Source organism: Crocuta crocuta, unplaced genomic scaffold (assembly GCF_008692635.1).
Source record: "Crocuta crocuta isolate KB4526 unplaced genomic scaffold, BGI_CrCroc_1.0 scaffold64, whole genome shotgun sequence".
Taxonomy (NCBI): Eukaryota; Metazoa; Chordata; class Mammalia; order Carnivora; family Hyaenidae; genus Crocuta; species Crocuta crocuta.
The window spans coordinates 8,651,730-8,667,454 of NW_027530640.1; the positions used below are offsets into that span (position 1 = coordinate 8,651,730).

Genomic DNA, 15,725 nt, shown 5'->3' on the forward strand with positions numbered 1-15,725 from the left:
AGGATGAAAACCAAAAACCAAAAAAAAAAAAAAAAAAAAAGTTGGACCCTTACTGCACACAATATGTGAAAATTAACTCAAGGTGGGTCACAGACCTGGATGTGAGAGTTTAAGCTATAAAACTCACAGAAGGAAATGCAGAAATAAATCTTTATGACCTTGTATTTGGCAAAGGTTTCTTAGACTACCAAAAGCATAAGTGACAAAATCAAATATAGACAAATTGGACTATAATTAAGAGTTTGTTGCTACACATGGTACCATCAATAAAATGAAACAACACCCGGAAAACGGGAGACAATGTTTGCAAATCTTAATTCAGTTAAAGGACTTATTTCCAAAACATATAAACAACACTTACAACTTAACAATAAAAAGACAAGTAACCCAATATAAAAATGGGCCAAGTATTTGAATAGACATTTCTCCGAAGAAGATATATAAGTGGCCAGTGAGCATATGAAAAGATGTGTCAGTAGTTATTAGGGAAATATAAATCAAACTACAATGAGATATCACCTTATAGGTGATCCTTCAAGGATGGCTCTCCTTGAAAAGATAGAAAGTAGCAAGTATTGACAAGAATGTGGAGAGATTGGAGCCCTGACACCCTGCTGGTAGAAATGTAAAATGGTGCGGCCACTTTGGAAAACAGTTTGGCAGTTCCTCAAAAAGTCGGAATTGCCGTAAATCCCAGCGATTCCACTCCAGGGTCCCCACGAGAAATGAAAACACACGTAGTCACCAAAGCCTTTACATGAATATTCATAGCAGCATTACTTACAATGGCCAAAAAGTGGAATCAACCCAAATCTCTATCAACTAATGAATGGATAAATAAAATGCCACATCTCCACACAACAGTATATTATTTAGCAGTAAGGAAATGAAGTATGAATATATGCTACGACATGAATGAGAACATCATACTAAGTGAAAGGAGCCAGTTACAGAAAAGCACGTATGATTCCATTTGTAAAAAAAATCCAGAAGAGGCAAATTTAGAGAGAAGAAAATAGATGATTAGTTGATTAGGCTAGATGAAGGAAGAATGGAGAATGGCTGCTAATGAGTGCAGGATTTCTTTTGGGGGTGAGGAAAGTGCTGGAATTAGACAGTGGTGATGGCCACACAGCCCTGTAACTACACTAAAAACCACTGAACTGTACACTTAAGTGAGTGAGTGATCTTTTGTTTCTGTTGAGGGCTCCCTTTTCAGAGGAAGAGAGGTCTTGGTCTGGAGTAGGGGAGAGGAGCAGGCTAGGAATGGAATGGCAGAGTTGAGCCTTCAAAGGAAGGGTGGGCAAATAAAGAGACAGATGGATGGGGACTGGTCAAGACAAGTAACCTCTGGGCTTAGCTTGGTCAGCATCAGTGTGCCCTGGACTAGAATATTCTGGAAACAACTCTGTCTGGGCTCAGCCAACCTGGACAAGCCACATGGCTCTGTGGAGAGCTTCCACACTCCCATTGGTTAGATGTAAATATGGCCCTAGAGTTCAGTGACCTGAGCGGGAACCTTGGCTTCACTTCTTTTGAGCAGCATGCCTTGGACAAGTTATACTAAGCTCTCTGGTCCTCAGTTTCTCCCTCTGTGCACCGGGCATAATTATATACAATAGTTATATATCTACCTCATGAAGTTCTTGCAAAGATCCAACTAGATATTCCACAAAACATGCTTAGCCGAGCGCTTGTTATGCAGTAAACATTCAGTACACATTCGTTCCTATCCTTTCTCCAAGGTGCTTTTTACATAAATCTCAACTCTCCTGACACAGGTAGGAGAGTAATTACTATGTGCCTCATCACAGGCCCTGAGAACTCAGGGTTGAGCTTGTCTGCAGGGGTGTATCCTGTGGGTTACATGACTTTTGCAAAACAGCTGAGGGAAACCACCAAGCTCCACTGGTGACTAATCTGTGAACCTGGGATGCAGCTCATCACTCTGCCTATCTTCTCTACAGGTTGTTTTGAAACCGTCTGCCACCACCAGCGTCTGTCTGTCCTTGCTGTGATCCCCGTGTGGGGTGAGCACTGCAGAGGTGACAGCTCTCAATGCTGCAGGCTGTGAACCACACCGTGGAACTTGTGTCCGAGGCCGTTCAGAAAACGCAGGTGGAGGAGACGAGAGAAGGCCCTGTGGCCAAGACCCATGGGGAGGCCACCCAGGGAGCTTACGGAAGCCTCTGCCCTTCCTGGAGATGCCCAGACTGGCTCCAGATAAGCCCGTGGGGAAGAGTGCCCCCTCCTGTCAGTGGGGCCAGAGCTAAGGAAGTATCACCGTTCAGAAATCCAAGATTTGTTGGGACTCCTTTGGATACCAAACCTGACTACTTTGTGTGACTGTTCCTGTGTGTTGTTTTGTTTGTTTGTTTTGCAGACTATTATGTGTTTAATTACACAGTCCTGCCCCAGGTCCTATGCTGGGTGTTATGTCACATACAGTTCACGAGCTGTGGGTTCTCCTTCTAGAACACCAGTTTAAATTCTGAAAACGATCTGGTCCTCAGGTGTAGGGATAAGGGCGTGTGGTCCCATATTATTATGAGTCTGCTTGACCCTCTGACTGTAGTCAGAGAAGAGACACCTGCTGTACACAGAATAAGAACAGACCAGAGGGCAGAGAGCCCTGGGTTTGGGATGAGACAGCCAAGGCAGGGGTCCTGTTCCAGTTCTCAGCAGCTATGGGACCCTGGGAATGTCTTTAACCATTTTGAGCCTCGATTTCCTTGCTTATGAAACAGAAATAATAATCCCTACCTCCTGTGGTTATTAGGGGATTAAATGAGATAATGCATGTTAGTACGTGCAGAGTAAGTGCTTAGTAAGTGATTACATGCTTAACATCAGTAGCTAATAATATATGTGTTACCTGGATCGACCCTTTTCCTCAGTGCCATGTCCACAGGAACCTGCATACCAGTGAGGGAGCTGGGCCAAACAGCCGCACCTGGGTGCTGTGCTCAGTGCCTCACATGGGAGCAGGAGCCCAGCTTTGGGAGCCCTGTGCGGGAAAGCAGGGGCACTGAGGATACTTAGTGCTCAGAGGTTCTTGGAGAAGAAACTATGTGGAAGATGCTAGAATATACTACTAAAAACAGTAATAGTGGTGGGGTGCTTGAGTGGCTGTCTGTTAAGGGTCTGACTCTTGGTTTCTGCTCAGGTCATGATCTCACGGTTCGTGAGTTCGAGCCCTACATGGGACTCCGTGCTGTCATTGAGGAGCCTGCTTGGGATTATTATCTCTCTCCCCCTCTCACTGTCTGCCCCAATTCTTGTTCTCTCTCTCTCTCTCTCTCAAAATAAATAAATAAACTTAAAAAAAACACAGTAATAGTTGAACATGAAGTCTCATACCCGCTCTTCCAGGAGATGCTCAGAAATCCTCCTTGGCAGAATCTGTGTCCCTGTCTTGCCCACCCACCCGCCACTGCTGCAATGCTGCTCACTTGTCTGGGGAAGCAGATGGGGCCATGGGCTGTGATGACTGTCTCTTTGTCTCAGGGTCTGTGTCCACTATAAAATGTTTACAGCCCTCAGCGCGGAGATAGGACAAAGGCTAAACCAGTGGCCTCCTTCTGAAAACCTCTTGCCTGCGAAAGTCTGACCTTTTGCCCTTTCATATACATGTCACTGTAAATAAATCACTGAGAAGCTTCTCTGTCTGTGCAAACTAAAATAATTATAATTGGATGCCCACAAACAGTTATAATGTGGATGCACCATTTCTGCACCCCAGAAGATGGCCGCAGGCTCCCCTGACCTTAGGCAGCCTCGCTAAGACTCCTGCATCTGCCCCAGGCAGGCAGGGCTTGGGTGCGGGTGCAGGACGGAATCTGTGCCGCCCCGTGGCCACAGCGTTTGCACAAGTCTGAGGCCCAGGGCTGCTTAGAGTATCAGAGAATCTCCCCGTTGGCCAAGGGCTGTTTAAAGTGCAGGTCACGTCTCATACTGCTTGACGTTGTAACTGATGAAAGGAAAGGCTGAGCAGGGCTCCTCGAGGAACGCTTGATGCTCTGAGCTTCCCATGTTACTGTGATCAAAAGTCCTCCAGGATGGGCCANTCTGGAAAAATAACTTCCCACGGTCGAGTCTTCCCAATCCTCTCACCCTTCAGGTAACGGGGGAGAGGGCGATTGTGATTGTCAGACCATCCCAATGCCAGACCCCCTGCCTCCACCCCGTGCATCACACAGAGCTGGCAGGTGGCTCCCTCCCAGGTGGCCGGGTCATGTGAACCCCGAGCTTGGCGGGTGCCTGGAGCACCTTTCTGAGCACACGCAGCGTGTTCTGGGTACCATCTCTTCTCCAGGTGAGTGCTTTCCTGACCTACAGACCAGTTCATACTCTGCTTTGATGTCTCAAAGGGCTTTTGTTCTCTCAGCTAGTATCTTTGGAGTGACAGCCCTGGTAGAGGAGCCGTGCAGGCTCTGGGGAGGAAACCGGGATCCAACAGTGGGTTCTCAAAGCTCTCGCCTTCATCAAGCTGCCGTTTGAGTAGGGAGAGACGTCGAACGTGGTAAAGTCATAAATGAGAGGGCATCTTAGAAGGTAATAAGATGTAAGTAAGTAAGTAAGTTCCGTCTTCTGCAGAACAGAAGATGGGATCTGGGGACTGGAGCAGGGGGCAGGTTGAATATTAAGGTAAGATGGAGAGTATAGTAGGGTCCTCCAGAGAAATAGAACCAACAGGCAGAGAGAGAGAGAGAGAGAATAAGACATTGGCTCATGTGATTGAGGAGGCTGAGAAGGCCCGAGATCTGCTGTCGGCCATCTGGAGGCCCACGAAAGCAGCTGGTCTGGTAATACAAGTCCAAAGTCCTGAGAGCCAGGAAGCAGATGTGCTGTAAGTCCCAGTCTGAGTGTAGAAGAATGTCCCAGCTCAAGCTGTTGGACAAAGAGCCGATTCTTCCTCCGCCTCTTGAGGTCCTCGGTGGGATTGAATGAAGCCCACCCACCCTGGGCAGAGTGTTTCAGTCTACCAACTCAAGATGCTCAGCTCATCCAGAAACACCCTCACAGACACACCCCAAAGCAATGTTTAGTCAAGTATCTGGGTGCCCTGTAGGCTGGTCAAGCCGGCATGTAGAATTAGCCATCAGAGACAGCCACACGAAGCCAGGCCAACAACCTAGTTCAAGGATCCCTTGGGTGTCCCCCGCCAGTAGGCTCCATACTTCAGCTAGACGCTCCCCCTGGCCTGTGGTGGGTTCCAGCTGAAGGTCTTCGGGAAATGAACAAGTGACTGTATTGATCCCGAGCTTTCTGTCCTCTATGTCAGAGGGTCTGCTCCACGGGTCTTCCCCTGGCTGAGCTGCAAGTACTTTCCTCTCTTCTGACTGCACATGCCTTATCACACTGCCTTCTCCCATTTCAGGGACGCAGGTGTTTTCTCAGGACCCCAAGCCCCCTGGCAGTGCCCAGGGAGCAGCATTCCCCCAGCGCTCACAGAAGGATGCCCCAGGTATGCCTTCAGCCTCGCTAAGAGCAACGGTCAGACTGTCCCCACATACCCTTCACAACTGTGCCTTCTCTGTCCCCAGGTACGACTAGTGGGACTTCCAGTCCATTTAGGGTAATGAGACTTATTGTTAGTACAGGAGACTTTGACCCATTCAGTCCCTTGATGGAGTTTGTAGGGTGTTTTTAAAAAATGTTTATTTATTTATTTTGAGAGAGGAGAGAGAGAACATACAGGGGAGGGGCATGGGGAGGGAGACACAGAATCCGAAGCAGGCTCCAGGCTCCGAGCTGTTAGCACAGAGCCCGATGCAGGGCTCAAACTTGCAAAGTGCGAGATCATGACCTTTGCCACAGTCAGACGCCTAACCGACTGAGCCACCCAGATGCCCTTGTAGCTTTCTTTCTTCTGAGCAGCAAGAAGTGAATAAGCACCTAGAGACCAGATTGTGTTCTTTTTCTTCATATATATTTATTCCAAAATAAAGACATATAATTTAAAACAAATTATTACAACTGATCTTGATTCAGCATGGCTTTACTTGATATTTTTAACTGCCCCAACTCAAAGAGGAGAGGAGGCTTTTTAATTCAATAAATAACATAAATAACATTTCATCTTCATACTCTGACTTTCATCTTTTCTTTCTGGAAAGCTTCCTGGAGACTCTTCAGAAAGGTAAGCGTGTTGCCTGTTGTGGTTTGGTTACATGGCTGTTTACAGGAAAAAGACTGTGGGGAGAGAAGTTAACAGAGTGACTAAAAAGTATGGACCCGGAACCACCTTGCCTGCAGCCCTGTGAGAGCCAGGGGAGGGGTGCAGTGGGGTGGGGTGTGCAGGCAGCAGGGGCTTGAGACACAGAGCAAATGCATGGGGAGGTCCAGGGCTAGCCTGTTGTGTGGACAGTGGAGATGGCTGTCTTTGTGCTACCATTTCAGGGTGCCCCCCCCCCATTTAGGACTATCAGATAGTCCTAAATCTCCTCATTAGAGGAAACCTTTTCTCACGAGTCTTTGAATCCTAACGTTTTATTACCCTTTTTTGGCTGTCCTTCCAAGGTCACGGACTAGCACCATGGCTGAGAATGGGACTTCGGCCTCAGATAGACCAGAGTTCAATCTCAAGCCTGCCACTTATGAAGCATCTATCCTTAGGCAAGTTGGTTAACCTCAGGAAGCAGCTGCTTCCTCCACTAATAAAGTGAGGGTGGTAAATGATAATCGCAACAATTGGTATTGAAATGCTGTTGTAATGAAACAGTATATATTAAGCATTTAGAACTACCAGCTGTTGATGGTAAGTAACTCAGTTGAGTAGCTGAGTGAAGGCTCTTAGCCTTCTGAGGAGACACATGGAGATGCTAATTCCCCAAGAGTTCACGTCCGCCGTCCCTCTAGGGACCAGAGCATATGCAGAAGAAGAGAAGACGGGCACTTAAGGCCAACGGCAAGCTTTCATCTGGATCTGAGTGCTTGCTCCTTTAAATCCCTTAATCCCTTCTTGGCCAATTCAAAAAAAAAAAAAAAAAAAAAAAAAAAAAAAAATCTTTGTACAGGCCACAATAGCCACTCGGTTAACTTTGACAGCTCTGATTCTCTAGATTTCAGCTTCTTATTACAATCAGGACAGATTCCTTCATTATTCAATAGGTGGAAAGAAGTAAATGGCAACATAGGTGTGAGTATTTTTTAAAACCAGGGGGAATTAAAGGGCCCTCCGGAGCAGATCTCCCTTTCATTTTGTCCTTCTGAGTAAATTTCCCACAGGTCTCATATTGGCCTTGAACTACCAATTCCAACTTTATCGTCCCTTTTCATTTGGAGAGAGCTGTCATTGACCTTCACGTAAAAAGAACTAACCAGAGGGGAAAACAGGGAAAAGCAAATTCACCTGGCACTTGTTTCTCTTTAAGTCTTCCACAGTTCTTCTTAGTCGGTGGAAAATCAGGGAGAACCTGGTTTGCACCGTGGAGTTGATTATCTGGGACAGCCCTTCCTGGAAGCATGGTGTGGTGCAGTTGTCCTGGTAAGTGAAAAGAATTTATTAAAAGAAATGCCTTGAGGACCACTTTGAGAAGAATTACAAAGAGAATGCTTTCATGAGCTATCTTAATTTAACCAATATAACCTAAACTGGTATTATTTTTAGACAGGTCCCTCTTCCCATCTAAGGAAGGACCTTCAGCATTTCAAGTCGAGGCCATTTTTTCCAGGATCACTCCCTGGAGATTTCCAGTATGTTCCATCCAAGGAATACAAAGCTAATGGACCCCGGAAAACAGCTCGTTGCAGTCTCCATCACAGCCAATGTTCCTCCTCTCCGTTCCTCGGAATAGTAAGCTCCAAAGTAGAGAGAAAGGAAAAGGCTTCTCACACCAGTCTGATGGCACGAGCCAGTTGAATAGATCCAGTGTTTCAGCAGGAGCTAAAATCATGGACCACACACTGAAGGGCGGGACTAGGCTCTGCATGGGTGGGTCCTCCTCAGAAGGTGCCTACACCAGCCTCATGTAATGGATGCACCCTGATGGGGTGTCATATCTGACCCTAGCGAGGATGACAAGTTCAGATTCACCTTCCTCCTCACTGAACCAGAAAATCCCTGCCTCACTTCCTCTTTGTTTGGAAGTTCTTTTCGCTTTCCCTCTACCTTAGACACCCTGTCCTAACAGCATTCAAGCCATGAGAGAGCCACCCGAAGTCAGCTAAAAAGACAGACGGGAAGGGAGGAGTGAGGGAAAAGGTATAGCACCCAGAGAGGTTTTGCAACAGGAAAGAAAAAGAGTTATTTTACTTACTTGTTTTGCAACCCTCGAGTTTTAGGAAATAAATTAGGAAGCAGTATGATATAAGCTATATTGTTTGCTGCATGCTCAGCTCCAGTTTGATTTAATTGTGCACATGGCCGTTAATGTAACAAGACATACAAGTTTCTTTTTAAAGCACTGAATAGTGATCAAATTTCTCAAAGGGCATAAAGCCGACTAAATACAAAGTGACGTAGAATTTCAAGAGCCGGGCCTCAAAAGGAAATCCTGAGCTGTAACTAGTGCGGTTAAGTAACCTTTTCTTACTTAAACGATCCAATAGAGCAATTTATTTTTACGTGAAAACTTTTAAAAATGACACCGTCAAGATGATATTGTTTTACTGTACTTACAGAAGGAACGGGCAGACACAAACAATCGGTCACCTGCAAAAGAATAATTCCAGAGTGAAGATTCCAGAGGCAAACATTCAAGTAAGTTTGGAAAGTTCTTAAAAGAGCATTTACTCACATTGGTGCCACAGCTGCATTTTGAAGGTGGATCTTCCTAAAGTAAAGAGAGAAATAAAAACCCATAATGGGAGGGGTGCTTTTCATCCTTTTGTTTCACCTACATGTTTTTGTTTGTTTTTAAGTGAGAGAGAGAGAGGCAGAGAGAGAGGGAGAATCTTAGGCAGGCTCCACGCCCAGCACAGAGCCTGATGCAGGGCTTGATCCTACAACCCTGGGATCGTAACCTGAGCTGCCATCAAGAGTAGGACACACAGCTGACTGAGCCACCAAGGGGCCCCCCACTTAAACTTTCAAGAGCTCCCTTTCCCGCTGGTGCCCCCTCTGTAGCTTACCTGCAGTTTGTTAATGAGGTCTGTTACATCACGTATCCCCAGGAAGGTGGAACACCTCTGGCTGGCCACAGAGCAGAGCAGCAGGGCAGAGGCGAGAACCACGGGCAGAAGCATCTTGACTTGGAGCTGCAGGTGGCTTGTAGATGCCTCGAAATCGAGTCGTATTTAAAGCTCCCTTGCAAACCTGGGAAAACCCTGACATCAAACTGATACCAGATGCCCACTTTTTCTATGTAAGTTTGGGTCACTTGACATTGAAAAAATATATACATACATCGAACTGAGTCACCTGGCAAAGACTATGTTACATTGTGCTAGGAAATGTCATTCCCCAGAAAGGATGCTTTTCAAAGTTTGGGTACTGAGATGCCGTAGGAAAAGTTAAAGATCTTAAAACCATAATTTTTTTTAAGGCAGATATTCTAGTTGTGAGAATTAGCACATTTTCCATGAAAGCCCAGGTCTATATTTTCCCCTTTTTAGTTATTTGGAAATGCTGATATAATAGCCTGTCACAGGTATTATAATGAAGGGGCCAGGGAGGGGGCGGGAGAGTGAGAGATCTTGCAAGCAAGCTGCTCTGTCAGGGTTTCTGCAAGCTCCAGCTCGATGATGTCATTGCAACTTTCATCTGACTGTATTTTATTCTCAAATCATGCCTGGGGCCAGAGTCTTCACCTAATACAAATGCATTTTTGTGCAAGTATCTCTTGAAACAGGTGTCTGAAGGAGGGAAGTCTTCAACTGTACCAGCAAGAATGTAGCAACCGTGTCTGTGAAAATGGATCTTGAGGATTCCTTAGTGTCTTTAGGGAACTTAGGTAGCCCCGCACAGCTGTCAAGTCAAAGCTCAGTGCTTGAAATAGGATAAAAGCTCGCATTTATTGAGGGCTTACTGCATACCGACCACGGTTTTAGGCACAATATGGGAATTAAGCCATGTAGTACATACCGCCACCAAATGAGGTAGATACTAACTTGCCATCCCCATTTGTTTTATGTCTTAGATTAGAACACTGTCTGTACATTAGCTTCCCAGAGCTTTGACAAGGCTGTTCTTACCACTGTGAGCCAAAAAGTTGTCTAACTGCAGCCCTATGAGACATGTATTATGATTATCCCCATTATTTTATAGATGGGGAAACCAAGGCACAGAGATGCAAGTAATTTGCCCAAAGCCACACAGGCAGGAAACAACAACAAAAATTGTGCTCAAGTCCACAAGTCTGGCTCCCAGGTTCAGCTCACCGTCCTGCCCTCCTTCATCTCTATGTGTTTTGTCTGCCTTTCCCACGGGGATATATGCCCGGTATGGGTCTGGTTCACCCTTATATCCTCAGCGCTTGGGAAAGCACTTGAGGAGCAGTGAGCCATCATTAAATGCCTGTTGAATCGAACTATGAATGTGAAAGGCAGTTTTTGAAATAGTAAGACAAGGTATACTACGATAGATGGATTGTTTAAGGTTTCAAATGTAGTTTCTAGGGCGTGTAAGTGGAGGTGTGTGAGCTTCAGAAAATTTAACTTCTACACACTAGAGACTGAAGAAAGGAGGATTCTTTGGCTTTGTCCTTTGGGCCATACTAGCAAGGGGGACACTCATCAGATTCTATCACCACCGCTGGGAGAGTGTGTGGCAATATTGCTTTCTTCCTTAGGAGAGGTGATGGACTAGGCAGAAGGGGGTGTCTTGGTAACAAACAAGGTAAAAAAAAAAAGTGGCTTTTTGCTAGCTTCCCCAAATCCCCCTGCAGCTGTGACCTCTGTGCCTGTCCTGTGCATGCATGCACGAAGGAGACGTTTCAAAGGCCTGCCAGCCCGTGCCACGTGCTTTTATTTTATTTTATTGCTACCAGGCTCTGGATGCCCTTTTCTTGCGGATAGAAGCTTGATTAGTTTGGGATGGCAATGTACTCAGCCTGGCACCCACTTTTTCCGTCTCTCTGCTGCGCAGCTGCAGGTGGCCTTGTGACATGTTCTAATCATTGTGGAGTCTGTAGAATTTATTTGCTTTTCTGCTAACAGGAGACAAAAGTAGCTGAAACCCATCCTTATCACCTCATTGTGATTTGGGCATGAAGGTGATGGCAAGAGCTTCAGAAGCGACCTCATAACCATGCAGGGATGGACATGAGAATGGCAGCAATGACACGTTTTCCTTAAATGGAAAAAATCCTAAAAAAAATAAATAAATAAAATCATGAAAGCAACGATAGAAAGGAACAGTAAGAATTCAAAAGTGGTACTAAGTTCCAGCCAGATATCACTCCCTTCTGGAGATCCTGCATCCTGAAGCTCAGGAAAAATGGAAATTAGCACGCGCTGGAGAAATGTCCAAGATGGGCCAGCATTAGACGGAAACTTTTTCCCTAAAATCATTGGGAGACTTAAAAGAGACTTGAAAAGGCAATCATCTCCTCATTATGTAGATCAATATTATTTAGTGCCGTGCATGTGAGGCGTGCCATCATTTCATGTGCCATTAGGTGTGCCTTTCACTATGCTTCCCCTCTTGCTGTGCAAATGGAGGCTGTGCCTGGGAAGAAAAGCAGGCATGTCCAAAGCCATGTGTGCAGTTACCAGTGGGGAACAGGATAGCATAGTGGTCAAGACCAGTGACCCTGCAATCAGACCACAAGGGTTCAAATCTTACTTCTATCACTTGCTGGCCATATGGACTTGGGCAAGTTGCTTGGCCTTTTATCCCTCTATTTCCGGACTATAGAACAAGGATGTAGATGTGGAAAAATGGGGATGGGGATGGGATTGGGTTGTAACGTAAGCCCTACCTCAGAAGATTCTTGTAAAGATGGAAAGAAATGTTTACTCCGTACTTAATTTGATGTTTGACAGGGCAGTGTCATCTGGTGTAGACATCAGCAAACTCTAATCTTCTTGGCCAGATCCAGTGTAAGGCCTACAAACCACGAATTGTTTTTCATCTTTTTGAAGGGTTGACTAAAAAATACTTAACAAAGAAAAGCCTAGAATATTTGCCATCTGATCCTTTACAGAATAAAGGCCTGACCCACTGTACTTTGCACACCACATTCCTCATTTTCAGTAGATGTTGCGACCTTCCCCTCCTGGGAAATATCTAGCTAGGAGTTGGTGGTTTGAGTGTTTCCTTTCCCTTTGTCCTTCTGGTTATTCAGCTCAGGCTTCTGTACAGAGGGGACGGGAGGGGAGGCCCTGGAATCATCAGCTGCCAGATTCTCTCAAGCGCTGGAGGCCTATCATCTTCTGCAGCTGTCTGTAGAGTGAGCTTACTGGACCCATGAGCCACAGGCATTCTCTTGGTGCAACCAGGTACCCACCATCAAAGGCATCTCAGATGGGCCCCGGTTTATTAGAAGAGCCCTCCATACTGAAGTCAGGAGAAAAGGGGGTGAACTATCACTCCTTTCTCTCTGGGCCAAATTCTGGCCCAACGAGCTCGCCTTGGGCCACCCACCCTCCTCTGGCGCTGCAGTAGTGTTGCAGGGAAATGTCATCAGTGGACACCGGTGCTCCTTGGGCAGGTTTTCTAGCCTCTCCAAGCACTGATGTACCACCAACACCCGCCTACACAGGAATCTGGGGCAGGATACTCAGCTCTACCTCATAGAAAGATAGTGGTATTCAACTTGGGATGCTTCCTCAAGAGTGAACCATGGTTCCATGTGGAGATGTGATCTGGTCGAGTCCAGACAATGCTCATATTCTGCTTTCTTTCTTACCTCCCATGCTGTGATCACATTGGTTGCATTCTATTTCCAAGCCTCCAGCCCTTTGTTCTTGCTAAGCTCTGCCTAGAATATTCTTCCTCAGCTCTTCCATGCATGGTCTGTTCTCATCTTCAGGCTTCAACTCAAATGCCACTTCCTCCATGAGGTCCTCCCTGACCACGGCTGTCATTGCAATCTGCATGATGCTGTCTTGTGTCTCTTCCTCCAAGTGGGATTGAGTTCTGGGAGAACTGATATGATGCCAGATTCCGGTTCATTATTCTATTCCCAGGGCACAGTCCTTACTAAGCTCTCAGGAATTGCTGGCTAAGTGAATGAATGAGGAATCACTGTACTTTTCTTAAAATGTATTCAATTTCTGTGGTTCAGGAGATGATCAAGGCATGTTCCCAGTGGATCAGAAATGAAGAACAGATAGAGCGTTTACACAACCTAAGCAAGGAAAGCATTTGAAGAGTAAGCAATGAACAAAATACAGCCTCCTGCAAAGCAGTCCCTTCAGAACTTTGAAGGGTTCTTCAAGCTCTTCTCCCTTTCAGTTCTCATAGCAACTGCACGAAGAAGGCATGTGAGGTGTAGGAACTCCGAGTCTGTACAGGCTGAGACAGAGAGAGAGAGAGAAAGAGAGACAGGTAGGTGACTGTTCTTTGCAATTGTTTTTTGCAATTCTTTTTTTATCTTCCCAGCCACTGCAGTTATAAAAGTGAAAAGAATTAAGACTATTTAAATGGCAGCTCTGTGTTTTAAAACACCATTAAAACAGCAGATGTTTATCTAGGCAAGTCTATAGCTTTTGAGGTTTAGCTTCTAGGATTTATTGTGATACCAGAATGTGAGTATGCAAATGATGTCCTGCAGAGGAAATGCACCGAGCTGAGAAATGAACTACTCACCTGTTTTAAATATCAAGAAGATTGGAGAGTGGGATGCTTACCCAGATTTAGTGTGGATAACATACTTTACAATAAATGACAAAAGACAGTACTCAATCATTTATTTTGTTTCAAAGATAAACTTTGACGTTTTTATTCTGTGATTAAACACTCATGTGTCAGGGATTATTTCTCTAATAAAACAAAATGGCTATTTGTTCTAGGAAGCCACAGCATGAGATGACACACACACAAAAACACTACATTTCTAAGTAAAACCCATTCTGCCTTTTCCTCTAAATAGCCAAGAGATAACGTTATAAGAATCCTCAAGCACTAATTTCTTAATCACATAGTTCTTTCCAAGTCATTATTTCCCAACAAACCGTGAGGGGCAAGCCCCACTGGGCGCACTGTTATCCCTACGGGGGCTGCTCCCCCAGGGAAGGAGATTTCTAGGTGGGTGCTCTTCACCTCTCCCCTCGCACTGCTCCTAAGCAAATTCTGGGTCCCGGAGACCTGGGGTCCTGTGCTTCTGGTTTAGCTTCCATGTGGTTTCCAGAGCTACAAGATGCAGTCTGTATTCCTCTCAGCCCCCACCCCTCCTGCAAGGCTACTCCTCGCGGAAGGTGACTAACAATCCAGGCTATCCTCGTAAATGGAATTCTTACATTCTCCCACTGATACAGCCCTTTATTGCCTGAAACCTGCCCCTATGTTTTTTTTAAGAGACTGTGGGACCCGACTCCCCTTTGCTGTGGACAATTTACTGGTGTACATCTACTCGAGAAAGGTTAAGAGGGGCGCCTGGGAGGCTCAGTTGGTTGGGCGTCAACTTCAGGGTTCGTGAGTTTGAGCCCCGTGTCCAACTGTGTGCTGACAGCTGAAGAGAGCCTGGAGCCTGCTTTGAATTCTGTGACTCCCTCTCTCTTTGGCCCTTCTTGCTCATACTCCGTCTCTCTCTCTCTTAAAAATAGACCTTCAAAATTAAAAAAAAAAAAAAAAAGGATGAGACCTGTTTTGGGCCACATTGGGGAAGACACTAGCATTTGCTAAACCCTTACTACATGCAGGGTAATACACTAAACATCTCACGCATATTAACTCGTACTCAGCCCTCTCCAGTCTTTATTAGCCCCACTTTGTAGATGTTGAAGCTCAGGAAACTGAAACTCAGGGAGGCCAAGAGGGTTGTGTTAATCACACAGCTAACAACTTGAATTGGATTTATCTGATCCCAGAGTCTGTGCTCTCCTTGGCTATACCGTATATCGATCTGTATTTCTGCTGACCCAACTCTACGGCATCGTTCTGGGGAGCTGTCGTAACTTGAAGGGAAACTTTCACAATGCCCAGAGCACTCGATGTCTTGCGAATGAAGGGGGAGGATGTCCTCAAATCCCTCGCAGCAGGAGCCCACTTTGACGGCTCCCACGTTGACTTCCAAGCGGAACACTGCATTTGCAAAAGGAAGAGTTACGACATCTCTGCCGTAAATCTGAAGAGAAGCTGGGAGAAGTTTCCGCTGGCAGCTTGTGCCATTGATGTCTCTGAAAACCCAGCTGATGTCAGGGTCCTATCCTCCCAGAATGCTGACCAGCGGGCTATCCTGAAGTTCGCTGCTGCCACCGGAGCCACTCCTGCTGCTGGTCACTTTGGTCCTGGAACTTTCACCGACCAGATCCTGGAGCCATGACTTTGGTTAGTAGCCCCAGGGGTGACAACCAGCCTCGGACGGAGGCCCCTTATGTTCACCTGTCTACCATCACTCTGTGTAACACAGATGCTCCTCTGTCATCCCCGGCAGCGACAAGGGAGCTCGCTCCGCGGTCTGACGCAGGGACCGACCCCTGGCGCAGGCCGTTCTGCGCATGCGCGGCACTTTTTGCTGCGCCCTGGCGAGAGATGACTTCTGACCTCTACTTCTAGGAGATCCCTGGTGGGAAGAGCAGGCCGATGTTGAAAGGGGGTGACTTGGGAGGAACTTCAGGGTGCATGGAGTGCTCCAGCTCCCACCCCGACAAGGCAGGCTGGGCTGAAGATGAGCGGT

General features: G+C 46.2%; 2 protein-coding genes across 2 annotated transcripts in view; one reads left to right on the forward strand and one right to left on the reverse strand.

The window, feature by feature from the left end:
• The window catches only part of SLC25A48 (solute carrier family 25 member 48), a 48,365-nt gene extending 46,269 nt beyond the window's left edge, over positions 1-2,096 (forward strand). The window contains exon 7 of the mRNA XM_077768932.1: positions 1,968-2,096. Coding sequence (XP_077625058.1) covers positions 1,968-2,018 — 51 coding nt within the window. The 3' untranslated portion in view covers positions 2,019-2,096. The remainder of the gene's footprint in view (positions 1-1,967) is intronic.
• A 3,988-nt stretch (positions 2,097-6,084) lies between these two features.
• On the reverse strand, positions 6,085-9,189 carry IL9 (interleukin 9). Its single transcript, XM_077768960.1, has 5 exons — positions 9,076-9,189; positions 8,742-8,777; positions 8,624-8,656; positions 7,355-7,486; positions 6,085-6,195 (listed from the first exon to the last, which is right to left on the reverse strand). Exons 1-5 carry the CDS (start codon positions 9,187-9,189, stop codon positions 6,085-6,087), a joined length of 426 nt encoding a protein of 141 aa, XP_077625086.1.
• Positions 9,190-15,725: the final 6,536 nt, after the last annotated feature.

What these genes read in the sequence shown, in the direction of transcription:
- IL9 (XM_077768960.1), bottom strand. Translation starts at nt 9,189, where the DNA reads ATGCTTCTGCCCGTGGTTCTCGCCTCTGCCCTGCTGCTCTGCTCTGTG. An exon ending in TGTGTCTGCCCGTTCCTTCT is followed by an intron (nt 7,487 to 8,623) that starts GTAAGTACAGTA and finishes TTCACTTACCAG; the next exon opens with GACAACTGCACCACACCATG. An exon ending in TAAAGAGAAACAAGTGCCAG is followed by an intron (nt 6,196 to 7,354) that starts GTGAATTTGCTT and finishes CTCTCCCCACAG; the next exon opens with TCTTTTTCCTGTAAACAGCC.